This window comes from Dipodomys spectabilis, unplaced genomic scaffold (assembly GCF_019054845.1).
Source record: "Dipodomys spectabilis isolate Male_0828 unplaced genomic scaffold, ASM1905484v1 ptg000136l, whole genome shotgun sequence".
NCBI classification, from domain to species: domain Eukaryota; kingdom Metazoa; phylum Chordata; class Mammalia; order Rodentia; family Heteromyidae; genus Dipodomys; species Dipodomys spectabilis.
In genome coordinates, this window is record NW_024870813.1 from 2,205,025 (window position 1) to 2,221,902 (window position 16,878).

At 38.7% G+C, this 16,878-nt stretch overlaps 1 protein-coding gene across 1 annotated transcript in view; it reads left to right on the plus strand.

Annotated features, from left to right (window-relative positions):
- Nucleotides 1–16,878, plus strand: part of Grid1 (glutamate ionotropic receptor delta type subunit 1) — a 751,350-nt gene that overhangs the window by 607,826 nt on the left and 126,646 nt on the right. Inside the window, exons 11-12 of the mRNA XM_042690370.1 lie at nt 3,573–3,897; nt 5,357–5,495. Coding sequence (XP_042546304.1) covers nt 3,573–3,897; nt 5,357–5,495 — 464 coding nt within the window. The remainder of the gene's footprint in view (nt 1–3,572; nt 3,898–5,356; nt 5,496–16,878) is intronic.

The following is a 16,878-nucleotide window of genomic DNA, read 5'->3' on the forward strand; positions in this document are numbered from 1 at the left end:
GTAGGTCCTAAGAGCAGGGCCACTGGGGGGGGGAGCCTTAATCTGTCTCTGGGGCATGTATATTTTTGATTCACTTCACAGTTCAGTCCTCGGGACCAGCTTAACAGATTAGTTACCATTCTCCAGACACTGAGGACTTCTTGTCCTTCCCTCCTTCCTTGTTGTGACCATTTCTGCTCTTTTAACTTTCTCATCCTCTGGTGCTTTGTGATTTCTCTCCATGTCCACTGCTTTCATTCCTTTGGAACCTATGCCACTGTAATCTGTTCTTCTCTGTCATACACTTTTCAAGACTTGGACTGAAAGAGGAACCTAGTACCCCCTTGAGGATTCTGGTGAATGCTTAGTTTTCTATTGCTCATAGGCTACAAGTGGGGTACACACAAATTTGCATGTACACATCAATGCTGCTATTAGTTGGTGGTATGGCATCCCCAAACTCCTTATATGCATATCAAACCATTACTCCTTTATCTTTATAGACTGTGTCCTCATTGAGACTTAGGACGTGAACCCAATTCATCACATTCCCATGGCTGTCCATGAATCTCATGGCCTCAAGATCATTTCCCCATAGTCATTTGGGTTTGTTGCAATTAATTTGAGCCATCTTCTGTCATATCACCATTGCCTTTAACCTTGGTAATTCCTGATATTGCTATGGACAACACTGCATTTTCATTGCTTTGTCCCCTTGTCTCCAGTGGCCCTTGCTGTGTCCCATTCCAGCATCAATTCTCATGAGTCCTGCTGCCATCTTGCAGGTCACTCTGTCTGTTCTTGTCTACCATAATAATTTATAGTAGAAGCTTAGGATCTTTTCTTTCTTTTGGTGCTATTGGAGTTTGAAATCAGAGCCTCATGCTTGTTGGGCAAGCCCTCTATCATTTAAGCCATGTCCCTAGTCCTTTTGCTTTAGTTTTTTTTTTTTTTTGAAATTGTGAAAATACCATACAGAGAGGTTACAATTACATGGGCAAGGTAATGAGTACATTTCTTATCAAGCATTCTTGCCTCCTCCTTTGTTTCCCCTTACCATCCCTTCCCATCTCCCACCCACCCACCCCCCTCTACCCCTCCCAGCCAAAGTTGTAAAGTTTGTTTTATGACATAACGACATGTACATCTCATTGTTGCAATGGGTCCACCTATATCCCTATTTAAATGATTTGTTTTTTCCCTTCCCCTCCACAAATTATACCAACATCAAATACAATGAAAGCAGGGGTTATTTTTCAGCTAGGGTCTTTTGCTTTTTTCCTGGGGATGATCTCCAACCACAAGGATATTTGCTGTCTAAAATTTTAAAGGCAGATGCTAGGCCTAACATCTCTGTAACTTTCCAGTTTCTCATAATCTTTAATCCCCCCACAAACAACTTTATTGTGATAGACCTTAGATACTATAAAGGTTTACACATTTTAGATGTACAGCTCAATGATATTTAGTAAATGTAGAGTTGTGCAACTGCCACTATAATGTAGTTTCTGAATATTTCCATTGTCCCATTGCAACCTCTTCTACTTATTTACAGTTAATACCATTTCTACCCTCAGCCCCAGGCAATGCTTAATCTACTTGCTGTCTCTGCAGAGCTGCTGTTGTAAATATTTCATATAAGCAGAGGCAGATCATATGTGGTCCTTTGTGTCTGAATCTTTCACTTAAGTATTTTGAGCTGCATCCCTCTCTACTGTTTCTTTGCCCTCCTCGTACTGTATTCTCCCCTGGCTTGTATTACACTGTTCACAAAACCTTCTCTCCCTTCATCCCTTCTGATTTCCTGTGTCCTTGGCTTCTTTGCTTTTTTCTTATTTATTGATTCTCACTTTTTTATGGTACTAGGGATTAAACTTAGGGCCTTGTGCTTGCTAAGGAAGCACTATACCACTTAAGCCATGCCCTAACCCCTGTGGTTTTGATATCTTGCTGCCTACAAGTTCTGAGTGTGTTCTATTATCTAAAATCTTGGCTCAGACATCCAGGCTTGTTCATGCAACCAGAGATCATTTCAAATCTAGCTAGATAATGCATAGATCCTTGTGTTCTCCTGTCTTGGGTAGACCTTCAGTACAGCTTAATTCCCTTACTTTGTCCTTTTGTGGATTGATCCCTTCCCTTGACAATATACCTCAGGGAAAGTTTCAAAAGTTTTTGTTTCTCTTCCACCTAAGAGTCTTGTCCGTTTAAAAGAAAGATTGTCTTCCCATATTGGAGAAAGAAAGTGAGACTTCTGGGTATGAAATTTTACTCTTGCTTTTATTGAAATGCACACCCTCTCCTCAACAGAGGAGAGAAACCTCTCCCATCATAGATCACCTCCTTCTCCTTTGTCACAATAGATGTTCTTGTACCTCCTCTAGTTCTTACTTCATAAATTAATTCTATATAGTCGATTTACCCTGCTCAACTAAGTTTCTTTCTCAGTCCTTAAATGTGGTCCAACCCTTCCTAGCCCTAAAAGAAATTTCTGGATCTTGGGTTTCTTGGAAAAGAGACAAGAATTGGATGTGTTCTGGCAGTCACCTCCAGTATATTTTCCTCTCTTTAGAGTGTTGTTGGATTTAAGTTCGGGACCTCAGTATACCTGCTTCTCTAGCTCCTGTAAAAAAACATAATAAAGACCTTCTATGAGCTAATTTCTCTGATTTGAGCAGGCGAGTTTCATTCTAAAAATAGGGATCCTACTGGCCCCCAACTTCTGGAGGCCCAAGAGCTAATATCTTAGTGATGACTGTATCCTAAAATGCTAATAGGGTCAAATAACCTGCGATTAACTTACCTGTACATGAGGCTCTGAACTTCTACCAAACTTGCTAGCTTTGCCCTCTGTCTAGTTCCGCCTTTATGCAGTATTTGTTTATTTTATTGTTTTAATGAAGCCTGTTTTGGAAAGCGAAGGACTGGGAAAGTAATGTTCAGGTCACAGTGATGACACATGTGCAGAGACCATTTATCACATGGCTCTGCGAGAGGAGGAAGGAGCCCAAGAATCCAAAGGTCTTGACTTGAGGGTGAGAGAAGAGAGAAATTGAATGACCTCTATTGCTAGAGGATTTTACACTCTGGTAGAATCAGCATGTAAAACATTCCTACTAGCTGAGTGCCAGTGGCTCATGCTTGTAATCCAAGCTATTCAAGAGGTTCAGATCTGAGGATCATAGTTCAAAGCTGGACCAGGCAGGAAAGTCCATGAGACGCTTATCTCCAATTAACCATCAAAAAAGATGAAAGAAGAGTTGAGCTCAAGTGGTAGAGCACTAGACTTGAGTGCAAAAGCTCAGGAATAACACCCAGGCCCTGAGTTCAAGCCCTAGGACTGACATTCACAGAGTCAGACTGATAGGTGTTCATAAGATTCATCATAAAACTTCCAAAGTATTCTAGAAAATAAATAAATAAATAATAACCACATTGGGTGGGATTTCTCCTTATAATCTCTCCAAGTTTCAGATTGTCAATTCTTAAATCCATTTCCTGTGAAACAGAATGACTCAAAGGGCAGAGGGCAGACCTTGATTTAAGCAGTAAAGCAGAGGCTTACCAACTGATCAGCTCCTTTTTCCTTTCAGAGAGCAGACTTGGCCATCTCAGCCATCACCATCACCCCAGAGAGGGAGAGCGTGGTGGATTTCAGCAAGCGGTACATGGACTATTCAGTGGGGATTCTCATCAGGAAGCCGGAGGAAAAAATCAGCATCTTCTCCCTTTTTGCTCCTTTTGATTTTGCTGTGTGGGCCTGCATTGCAGCAGCCATCCCTGTGGTTGGTGTGCTGATATTCGTGTTGAACAGGATACAGGCTGTGAGGGCTCAAAGTGCTTCCCAGCCTCGACCAACCGCTTCTGCTACTCTGCACAGTGCCATCTGGATTGTCTATGGAGCATTTGTCCAGCAAGGTACCTACCTGAGTCCTGGTGTTTACCTAGCCCCAGACATCTAGAAAACTTACCCATTGGCAAAATTCTTAATAGCAGGTTTTTGTTTTTGTTTTGTTTTGTTTTAGTTTTTTTTACACAAGTTCTGGGGCTTGAACTCAGGGCCTGGGTGCTATCCCTGAGCTTCTTTTGCTCGCACTCTACCACTTAAGCCACATCACCATTTCCAAAGTTTTGGCAGTCTTTTGATTATAAGAATCTCATGAACTTTCTTGCATGAGTTGCCTTTGAACTAGGATCTTCAGTTCTCAGCTTCATGAGTAGCTAGGATTACAGGTGTGAGCCATCAGCATCTAGCAGATGCAGTCATTTTAAATGAAATTTTAATCTTCAGTACAGTTGTTAATACCATGCTGCCACTAGTTTCTCTAAGCAAGGTCAGGTAAAAATTAAATAATACATCCATAAGAAACTCAGCTTCAGATCTGCGTTCTCCACTTTTAGTAGAATTAGCTTGAGTTCTGCTTTGCAGTCTCTCTCCCTCACACATTTGGTGGGCAACTATATACATCTGAGGTTGTCCAATGAAAGTCTGAAGCCTTAGTTCTGAAACCTTAATAGGGGGAAACTATCACAGTTGTATTGCAATCCTTCCAGCAGTCCTCTGGCCTTTCCTGAGATGGCAAGTCTCCTATGTGGGAGAGTTCTGATGAGTTACAGGACTGTGGAATGGACCAATTGCCCAGTTCTTAATGTGAATCTTGGCCCTATTTGTACCATAGCCAAAGTTTTTCAACATTATATAAGAAGAATAGGCAGGGAGAAGCTTTCTTGTGCTACCACCTAAGGGACCAAGGAGGAAATAATTGGCCTCAAAGAGGCAGCTTTCCACTGAAGTTACAATCAATGATCTCTGAAAATCCTGAGGGACACAGAAATCATCTAGCCAGGGCTGTATATTAATAAAAAGCAATACGGCATATCTCACTTCTCCGGCTTAAAAGAAAACTAGGGAAGCCTCCAGGTAGGAAACAATTTTGTATTTACCAAATGCCTAAGTCTACTCCATGCGAATTTGAAATTTTCAAAAATTCCTTAGATTATATTGCAACCCTGGCACAGTATGGTAGAAGATTTTAACTGTAAAGTCTCAAAATTTCAAACTCTGTAGTTTACTTTTTGACTTTTCTGTCTTTTATGGTGCCCTGGCCTTTTCTAAAACTGGTGGTTTTAGGTTGTTTTTTTTTAATGTGGGGTGTGTGTGTGTGTGTGTGTGTGTGTGTGTGTGTGTGTGTGTGTGTGTGTGTGTGTGTGTGTGTGTGTGTGTGTGTGTGTATTTCCTACTAAAAAGAAATACCCCAGCTGCCATTACTCTGCAACATCCAAAGTGGCAGCTTATCTCTGGTGCAGGTGCCAGCATCGCCCAAAGGTAAGAGTTTGAAGGAAGCACTGTTCACTCTATTCTGCCTGCTCCCCACAGGTGGAGAATCTTCTGTGAACTCGGTGGCTATGCGTATCGTGATGGGCAGCTGGTGGCTATTTACCCTCATCGTGTGTTCTTCCTACACGGCCAATCTTGCTGCCTTTCTCACAGTGTCCAGGATGGACAACCCCATAAGGTAAGTCTATTCCTCCTTCCCAATCGCTCCCTTCCGCTCTAGGAACCATCAACAAGAATGGACGGCCAGATGAGGGTGGCTGGTGTTGCAGACAGAACTCCTAGGCAGTGACAAGCGTCTTGGATCTGTCATTGGATAATGGAAATAGCTCAAGAGAAGGGCTTCACTTCTGCATTGTATTCCCTACATTTTACATAAATGTATACATTCTGGAAACAGGATTAAATGGAACATTCAAACCCTATGTGTGAGACTAATAAGTCAAACCATTAAAATTAACAAATTAGATTTCCTCAGACATTTAAACATGGATTACAGGCTCATTTAATCAAAATTTTATCAACATTTAGTCAAAATTAATTAAAACCACAAGTCGAATGTATTTTTCAAATCTCCAAACATCTTGAAATTATTTTTTAAAAACATGCCAATTATCACAAGGATTGGGAACGTTGTTTTGGTTATGTTTATAAAATTGTAACATTGTTGATGTTGAGTACTAAATGTTTTTCTTCATTTTTACAAAATGTTAAAATTATGACATGAAAAAATGAGCTCAGTGTAATGAAATAACTGTTAAAATTCCTTTGTTTTATGATCAACTTTACAAATATAGTGTAAATTATAAAAGAACTTGGATGATAAGACAAACATGTCATGGATGTACAGTTGGCAATACCATTAGAAAGGATCTTTTTACATTTTGTTGGGTATAATAGTAATTGACACTTGAACTCGGTTTATGGGTTTTGGAGTTCTGATTTTTCTTTTTGCCCGTCCTGGGACTTGAACTCAGAGACTGGGCACTGCCTCTGAGCTTTGCTCAAGGCCAGCACTCTGAACATTTGAGCTACAGCTTCCACTTCTAGCTTTTTGGTGATTAACTGGAGATAAGAGTCTCTCAGTCTTTTCTGCCTGGCTGGCTTCAAACTGTGATCCTCAGATCTCAGCCTCCTGAGTAGCTAGGATTTCAGATAGGAGCCATCAACACCCACCTGAAGTTCTGGTTGTATAACTCCCTTCTGTCATCATTACTGGTCCTTTCAATTCACAGCTCTATCAAGTCAACCAGACTCTTACTTCGGTGGCTCCCAACTGCCTTTTGAAGAGTTCAAATTCCTTCAGTGGGATTCAAGATTCAATATGATATCTGACATCTTTAATAAATGGATATTTTTCTCAGATAATTAATAGATTCACCACTGTTATAAATACACACACACACACACACACACACACACACACACACACAGAGAGAGAGAGAGAGAGAGAGAGAGAGAGAGAGAGAAAGGAATCTTAACCTAGTTTTCCCCCATGTGACATTTTGCAAAACCATTAAAGCATATTTCAACCAGGGCATTGGCACTGATATAACTGGCTAGTTTGTGGATTTCTGGTTTTTGTACCCATCTCTCCCCCACCCTACCTCTTTGCATGTGTGTGCACGCATACACGTGTGCATTGAGTTCTGTGTAAATTAGAGTATCCACCACAGTGAAAACTGAAGTTTTATCACCCCAAGGTGATGCTTTGTTTTGTCCTTTCTAAACCATGTCCACCTCCCTCACACTCCTTCCTCTCCTCTCTGATTCCAAACTCCTGGCAACCATTCATTTTCCTCCATTTCTAAAATTAGTCATTTCAAATATGTTATAAGAATGGAATGATTTTTTTTTTTGGTGGGTCGTGGGGCTGGGCTTGGGTGCTGTCCCTCAGCTCTTCAGCTCAAGGCGAGCACTCTACCACTTGAGCCACTTCTGGTTTGCTAGTGGTTTATTGCAGATACAAGTCTCATGGATTTTCCTGCTCGGGCTGGCTTTGAACCATGATCCTTAGATCTCAGCCTCCTGAGTAGCTAGGATTACAGGCATGAGCCACTGGTGCCCAGCTGGAATGATGTGTTTTGTCTGTGGATTTTGCGCTTAGCATAATTGAAAAGAGATTCATCCAGGTCATGTGTATAGCCCATTGCTTTTTATTAGTATGTCCAATGCCTCATAGTTTTTGAGCTATTTATCAACCCAGTGAAAGACATCTGTTTCCAGTGCTTGGGAATTTCAAAGACAGATGCAATAAACATTTCTGTGCAGACATTATTGTGAACATATGTTCTTATTTAATATAATTAATAATACCCAAGAGTGTCCTTTTAGGGTTGTACAGTAATTGAATAGTATATTAAAAAATATTACCAATCCATTGGGTTCCAGGGACTCACACCTGTAATCCTAGTTACTCAGGAGGCTGAGAGCTGAAGATCGAGGTTTCCCTGGCAGGAAAGTTTGTGAGACTACAATCCTCAATAAATTACTAAATAAAGCTGGAAGCAGAGCTGTGGCTCAAGTGGTAGAATGCTGGCCTTGAGCAAAAAAAAGCTCAGAGACAGTGCATAGGCCCTGAGTTCAAGCCAAGGACTGACACAAAAAAATAGCCAGAAAATGATTATTTTTCATTGTGACTGTTTTGCATTGCTGTCAGTGATCTAGGAATAATCCAATTTGTCTGCATCTTTTTGAGCATTTGGTTTGTTGCTGGGTTTTATTTTATGATCCTAACAGGCATGGAATGATGATAACTAATGTCATTTTAATTCTATTTGCATAATGACTAATGATATTGAAGACTTTTTATATGTTTATTTGCTAATGTAACCTCTTCAGTAAAGTTTCTATTTGTGTACTTTGCTCACTTATTAATCAGATTGTTTGATAATTACCATTGAGTTTTGAAAGTTCTCTGTGTATTTTAGATAGTGGTTCTCTGTCAGATAGGTGGTTTGCAAATATTCTCTCACTTTGTCGCTTGCCCTTTCAACCTCTTAACAGGGGCTTCCACAGAGAAAAGAATTTTGTTTTTATAAAATCCAGTTTAGAAATGTATTCGCTCCTAGGCCAGGCTTCTGGTGTTAAGTCTTTGCCAGGCCCGAGACGCTGTGGGGCTTTATTTGTTTTCCCATCTAGAACTTTAGCATTTTAAAAATGTTTCTCATTTCACGTGTATGATATGCATCACATGTTCTTCATCCACTTGATGAAATAAACTAGATTGATTCCATCTTCTGTCTACTAAATGATGTTTCTTCAGTGAACATGGGAGAGAGTTTTCTTCAAGTTGTTGACTTTATTTTCTTTGGGTATATACCAACACTTGGGGCTACTAAATCATATAATAATTCATTTTTCTTTATTCTTATGCTGGCACTAGGGCTTGAACTCAGGGCCTCAAGTCTTCTCTTAGCTTTATTTTTATTCCTTTCCTTCCTTCCTTCCTTCCTTCCTTCCTTCCTTCCTTCCTTCCTTCCTTCCTTCCTTCCTTCCTTCCTTCCTTCCTTCTTTTGGTCAAAGTTGGTCTGTCACTTAAGCCAAACTTTCAATTCTGGCTTTTTTGGTGTTTAATTGAGCATAAGAGTCTCATGGACTTTCCTGCCTTGGCTGGCTTTGAGTTTCAATCCTTAGATCTTAGCCTTCTGAGTAGCTAGGATCTCTATTAAGAAAATTTTGGCCTGTGCCAAGGAGACCTAGAATTTCTTCTATGCCTTCCTGTATTATTTTCAGGGTGTTTGCTTTGACTCTGAAGTTTTTGATCCATTTGGAGTTGATTCTGGTGCAGGGTGATATATAAGAATCTAGCTTTAATTTTCTACAGGTGATTAACCAATTTGCCAGCACCATTTACTGAAGAGGCTGTTTTTCTTCCATTCTATTATTTTAGCTCCCTTATTGAAGATTAAGTGGCTATGGGTATGTGGGTTCATTTCTGGGTTTTTGGTTCTATTCCATTGGTCCTCAGGTCTGTTCTTGTGCCAGTACCAAGCTGTTTTGATTTCAAATGTGAGCCTCAAGTGCCCAGCAGATTTTGGTCAGACTTTTTGCTTTATACAATTTTGCAGCCTGCACCTGTGTTACAATTCTATCCTTGATCAATATAAAATGGTGATTTTTTTCAATTTAATATTATATAACCTAGATGATATTTATATTTTTCTCATAAAAGATGTCATAATATCTGCTCACTCTCTCCTTCTTCCTACTTTGTTAATGAGGTTTTGTCACTAAAATTTTAGACTTCATTTACTCTTTATTTTCTCTCTCTCTTTCTTTTTTTGTGGTCATGGGGCTTGAGCTCTTGACCTGGGCGCTGTCCCTCAGCTCTTCAAGCTCAAGGCTAGTGCTCTACCACTTGAGCCACAGCACCACTTCTGTTTTTCTGAGTGGTTTATTGGAGATAAGAGTCTCACAGCCTTTCCTGCCATGGCTGGCTTTGAACTGTGATCCTCATATCTCAGCCTCCTGAGAAGTTAGGATTATAGGCATAGGCCACTGGTGCCTGACTCTTTTATTCTCTTTTAAAAATAACCTATGGCTCCCTTAAAATACATTTTCAGTACTTAGATTATTTTGATTTATCCATTCATGTTTACAGTTGTTATTTGGAATATATTCTCCCAAAATGATTTCAAACTGGGCTCTGGTGGCTCAAACCTGTAATCTTAGCCACTCAGGAGGCTAAGTTCTGAGGATCAAGGTGCAAAGCCAGCGTGGGCAGGAAAATCCCCATGAGACTCTTTTCTACAACTAACTACTCAAAAACTGGATGTAGTGCTGTGATTCAAAGTGCTAGAGCACTAGCCTTGAGTAAAAGAGGACAGTGCCTAGTCCCTGAATTCAGGCCCCATGACTGACAAAAACAATGTTTGTTTTTGGGATGGTAAGGGGAAACAAAGGAGGAGGCAACAATGCTTGATAAGAAATGTACTCATTACCTTGCTCATGTAATTGTAACCCCTTTGTATGGAATTTTCACAATTAAAAATAAATAAATAAATTTTAAAAATGAATGTTTAACACTGTGATTTAGCCATAGTTCATTCCTTTATTTTGATGCATAATGATGAGAAAAATTACTCAGTTGGAGTACTTTTTCAGTGAAAGTTGTAGAATTTCTGAGATGCTTTTTCTGTCACTTTTATATGTAAATTAAAACATGTATATACATTTTGAGTTACATTTTCCTCTTAATATGCATTATTTGTTTCATTGTCTTCTTTGTGCTTATAACACTATGCAATCACATTTGCCTTTTTCATTTCTTCTCCTTTCCCTCTTTGTCTATTACCCTTTCTTCTTCTACCTTTTCTTCTTGAACTCAGGGCCTAGGCCCTGTCCCTGAGCACTTATGATCAAGGCTAGTGCTCAACCACTTTGAGTTATAGCTCTACTTCTCATTTTGGAGTGGTTAATTGGAGATAAAAATGTTTTCTTTTCTTTATTTTAGTATATATTTTTATTGTAAAGATACTGTACAGAGGGGTTACAGTTACATGAGCAAGGTAATGAGTGCATTTCCTATGGAGCATTGTTACCTCCTCCTTTGTTTTTCCCCTATCACCTCTTTCCTCTCCACCTCCTTTCCTTCCCCCGTCCCCCCTCCCCCCCGCAAGTTGTAAAGTTCATTTTCAACATAGTGTCTTGTACATCTCATTGTTACAATGGTTCAACCTGTATCCTTATTTCAGCATTTTGTTATTTCTCTTCCCCTCCCAATTTGACCCTGGTGCCCTGAACTTCTTTTACTTAAGTCTAGGTCTCTAGAGCCACAGCTACACTTCTGGCTTTTGACTGGTTAATTGGAGATAAGAGTCTCATGGGGACCTTCCTGCTTGGGCTGGCTTTGATCTGTGATCTTTAGGTCTCAAGCCTTCTGAGTAAGTAGGATTACAGATGTGAGCCACTAGTGCCTGGCCATACTCATATCTTTGAGCTTAAAAATGTGTACCAATATAAATCTTTGTGCCAGAAATTATGCTTTGTTTCCCACAAATCTTCCTTTACTGTCTTCTTACTTTAGCTCAGCAATACCTTCCACTTTTTTTGTTTGTTTTTTTGTCATGGGGCCTGAACTCTGGGCCTGGGCTCTGTCCCCCAGCTCTTCAGCTCAAGGCTAGCACTCTACCACTTGAGCCACAGCGCCATTTCTGGCTTTTTCTGCTTATGTGGTGCTCAGGAATTGAACCCAGGACATGCATGCAAGGCAAGCACTCTACCACTGAGCCACCTTCCCAGCCCACTTTTCTTACTATACCCTTTTGTCCTTGTCTTATCTCCAGGAGTACCAGTTTCCCATGAAGCCTCCAGATCTATTGCATTCTCTTTGAAAAATTTCAGATCATTTTTCTTGCTCAATCTGGGGCTGTTTCTCAGCTTGTCTTCTACATTTCTGATTAGGCTTTCTGAAGTCTTTGTATGTCTTTCAGCAATGTCCATGACCAGATAAATTCTACTTACTTATGTTAATTTTCCCCTTTATTCATTCTTCCTCCTACTCTTTCAGTAATACTTTTATTTCCCTGCCACAATTTTATGGATTTCCTTGCTATAGTGAAAAAATATTTAAAGAAATATTTAAATAGTTAAAGAAAAAGAAATATTCTAACTTTTTTCTCCTGAATATGTTTTCCCCCCCAACATTGTTTTCTTAGGATGTTTAATGCAATACCATGTACACATTTGTGTATAACTTTTGTCATAGTTAAGTCTTGGTTTACATCGCTCGGGCTACCTATGTTGTTCTGTGGTTTTGAACATGGAAGACTCTTTCCAAGTGTAACGCTCCTACTAGGATCTCCTGAGAGTTAAACTCAGGAGAGTTAAAACTCCTTCTTTCCTAGCTTAATGTGAATTTAGGAGTACAGGTGGAGACTATTATGTAATTTCCAACAACCAGTACTCTGCTTTCACTAGTTTCTACTCAGTGCAATTGTTCTCTTTAAGATTCCCCCCCCCCCCCCAGTTTCTAGTATTTTGATTGATCCAGTCCCTACAATAAGAAAAGCCACAGAGTAACTTTCTTTAACCTCCTCCTTGTCATTACTCTTTTCTTCAATTTAATAACAAATTACTATTTGTCAGAGACAAATGCCAGCAAACTGGGGTTTCTGTGCAGTATACCCTGCAGAGCCGAGAGGAACCCAAGGGCTTTCCATTGTTGCTACTTTAAACTTCTTTGTCTCTGTGGATATAAAAAGAAATCCACTGTGATGATGTATTTTCAAAGTAACATGACTTTGAATCTCCCATTAATTCTCTCTTTTCTCCTCTGAAAATCTCTCTGTGTCTGATAAGTGGGTAACATCCTCCCATCATTCATGGTGCATGGTTCTCTGTTTATTTTAGGAGGAATCAGGAAAGATAAATGATGGATATCTGTTTTCTCTTTATCAATGTCTTATTAATTCATATAATCTTAAATGTAGAAAATTTCAAACAAAAATGCCTCCATTTCATATTATATTTCATCTGGTACATATAAATGTTCATAGTTACTGTCCTAGTATTTAGAAATTATGTGTTCAATAGAAGTCATAGAAAATGCTAATATCAAGAGAGAATAAAATATTTTAAAATGCAAAGAAGTACTAAATAGTTACTTTAAGCAATCATTGCCTATTTATTTGGGGGGTAGGTATGTAGTCCATTCTTCAAATAGGGCATAATCTCACTTTTGAGTCACTAATAAGTCTACAAGTATTGTAATTACTTTCATGCTCATGACAATTTCTAATAGATGCCACCGTTATCGCAAGGACAGCAGAGTCACTTGAAAAACTTGTCATTGACAATTGGTGGCCCACTACAGGCACCTTATTTCATCAATGCCTGCCTTTTGGAAATACAGATTCTAGATGAGTGACACACTACATTCGGAGGGGAAAAAACAGCCTGGAGATTCATGTTGGAAAGCTGGAGCCACGGAACATGAAACAGTAAAAACACATTGTAGCTGGAGTGGACATAGACACTAGAAACTCACTGCCTGGCTCAAATCCTTTATTTACCACTTACTTGCTGTGTGACCTTGTGCAAATCACTTAGCTTATCGTCACTTTTCTTTTATCTCCTACCCATTGGGGTAAAAATGATGCCTATGTAGTAGGAACATGGGAGGAACTAACCAGCAAATATGAAAGCTTAGAATGTTACTTTACAAGCTGAAAGAGCCAAACAAATATTGGATACTATTGTTTGTTGGTTGCTATTGCTGATAAAGACCTTGGGCATGGAAGGAATAGCTTTGCTCTCTGAGGTCATGGACTCAGGCATGACAGCACACCAGGAGATGGAAAAAGATGATTATGCAGGAAGTAGACAAGGCCATTAGGGAATTGGGATGGATAGCTTTAGTCACTTGATAATTCTTATAAGTACCGCGTGCTAACCAATTGTGCCACTGGAGCTCCTCACTTGATAATTCTTATACTTTAATACTGGTAAGCTAGGGAAAAAAATTAAAAATGGCAATTTAGGATGTTTCCTCCATTGTTTGTTGAGTTGGGAACATCAGATTCTGTAAGTAACAATGAGCAAAAGCTTCCTACAGATAAATCCTTGTAGTTCAGATAAGGGAAGATAGGCAATCTATAAAAAAAGTTTCCCCTGTATCCAAAATCCACACTGTTTCAGAGAGGAAAATAAAAGATGGAATTTACCAGAAGGCTAATATATCCCAAGGTTGTTTTTCTGCCATTCATTTTTGATGTAAAGATAAAATCTTTCTTCACACAGGTTTTCAAGTTCTATATTATTCGCATCAATCTTATGATAATCTAAAAATCTAGATGACCCTGGGTTATGACTTCTTTGACACGTAAAAGGGAAAAGTTGATAAATCCAACTGCATTAACATTCTAAACTTTTGTGACAGTAGAAAGAGAAGACAGGTCACAGGCTGAGAAAAATCTTTAGAAAACCCATATGGAGTAAATGACAACTAGGCAAACTAAAGAAATAACTCTTGAAATTCAATCCGGAAAACAGCCCACTCATTTAATAAATAGGCCAAATATATATATAAATGGATAACTTACCAAAGGAGCTATCCAGATGGAAAACCAATGCACAAAAAGATTCTTGGCATTATACAGCATTGTGCACTTTGCAGGAATGTAAGGACTGACTTCTCCCTTGAGGTGAAAATCTTCAGACTGCCTCTCTTTACTTACTGGCTTCATATTCTTACATAACTATTTTACACCATAATCAAGGCATTCATCTTTGTGACCTCTGACTTGGAAGATGATAACCATTCCCTGTGAGATATCAAGCCACATAATTCTTGCTGTGCAAAAGAGGCCCATAGACTCATGTGAAGGGCAGGAAATCAAGTCTCAGACCCTATCAGCTCTCCTGAGGCAGAATTTTTCTGGAAGTGATTTAATTAATGATCAAGTCTGCAACTTGGTGCTTCTAGTGAGAAAGTGATCTATGAATTTCCGAATGCTTGAAACAATCGGCTAAATGTATTTTAGCAGTTTCGCATTGGTCTTTGCCTTTGGGGCACCGCAATTGGAAAACTTAGAGTGTGTTAATGGTATTCATGAGAAAGCTATTGTGGGATGCCTTGATTCACAATGAAGGGACTAAGAGTTAGGAGACTAGACCTTCCATCAGTAACAACTGAAAGATATGTGCTACACGGAGAGTTCCATTCTTCTTTTTTTACTTCATATTTCCCCTTTCCTTCTCCCTTCTCCCCTCCCTTCATCTTTTCTCTTCTTTCCCTTTATGTTTTGTTTGCTTTTTTTTCAGTAGGGTCAATTTAGGCCGGTTTGAACTTATTAGATAGCTCACTTTGGCCTGAAACTCACAATCCTCCTGTCTCAGCCTCCTGAGTGCTGGAATTATAGGTATGTTTCACTGCACCTGGTTTATATAGAAGTTTCTTATACATAAAAGATGGGTTGAGAGAGAATAAGATAAACCAAGAAAATAGCAGATCTTTGAAAGCTGATGAGTTTATATCACTATTACATCCAGAGTAAACTTTATACTATGGAGTGTTATGCTATAGAAAATACTGGAGTATATAAAGGATAAGTAGGGACACCAAATAATGGTGAAAAGAATAAATTTACCAGAACTACAATAATTCTAAGCATGGATACACTTAATCACAAAACAGTAAGTATCTGAAATAAAAACTGACAATTCTAATGGGAGAAACAGAAAAATCTAAAGTAGCCAAAATTTTAACATCATTTTCTTAGAAACTGTCATAAAAAGGAAACAAAAACCCATTAAGGCTGTAGAAGATCTACATGAAAGCATCAACTAACTTGACATAACTGACAATTGAAAAATTACAAAGTGAACATTTTAAGGATGCAGAAAACATTCACTAAAAAAAGATCATTCTTGAATAATAGAAGTAACACACACTTCAAGAGTAAAATAATAGTAAGTGTGTTCTGTCATGATTATTAAGTTAAATTGGAAACAAATAAAAAGTCTAGAAAATATTCAGTGAAATTTAAATAACATAAAACTAAAAAAGATATGTCAAAGCACAAAAATAAATATTTCTAATTTAAAAATAATGGAAACAAAGCATATTAAAATGGGAAATTCAGCTAAAATAACCTTTCAGAATTGTATCATTTTGAATAAATTTTAGAAGTTTAGTTTTTCCCTTAAGAAGAGGAAAATAAAAAGATGAATCTTAACTCAAAATTTTAAATAGAATGTTGCCTGGTACCATAAAAATTAGAAAGGCTAAAAGTTAGTTGTTTGATTGAGTTATAAATACCAAGAGTAAAGAAAGAAAAGAAATAAGGAGAAAATGGCCTGATTTCTGTCTTCTTAAATATCAGAGGCATTTTGCTGTTTCGTGGTATTCACATTGACTAATGTGTAACTTTAGAATATTCTTCTCCCTGATTTTTACCTAGCTAGCTCTGGTTTTCCTTTAAGTCTTTGCTCATAAGTTACTTCCTGGGAGTGGTCTACCTGGATACATCTTAACTAAAGAAACTATCTTTATTTTCCTCTTTTGCATACTTTTCCTTCTTGATAAATTAACAGACTATCTTGCATATCCATGCCTGTGCTTACTTTTAAAAAAATCTTCTTAAGGGGATTCCATTCAACATGTCAGTTTAAGAATATAATGAATCTTGTTCACTGTAATCCTTTCCAACCTCCTCCTTCCTCTATCCCAGCCCCACCCATCCCCATTTTCTCTTATGTACATTGAATATCATGACTGTAATTGCCCATCATTCCCCGTTCTCTTCATCTTCCCCTCATCCTCAGAACCCACCCTTTTTGGAAAAAACATGTTTCAGCTATCTGGTATTTATTTTATGTGCTTATTTTTGTGTGTGTTATTTCCAGTCCTGGGGCTGGAACTCAAGGCCTGGGTGCTGTCCCTGAGCTTTTGTACTACGTCTAGTATACAGACTTTAGCCACAGCTCTACTTCTGGCTTTTTAGTGTTTAATTGGAGATATGACTCTTATGGACTTTCCTGTCTTGGCTGGCTTCAAACTGCAATCCTCATCTCAGCTTCCTAAGTATCTAGGATCACAGGCATGAGCTACCAGTGTCTAG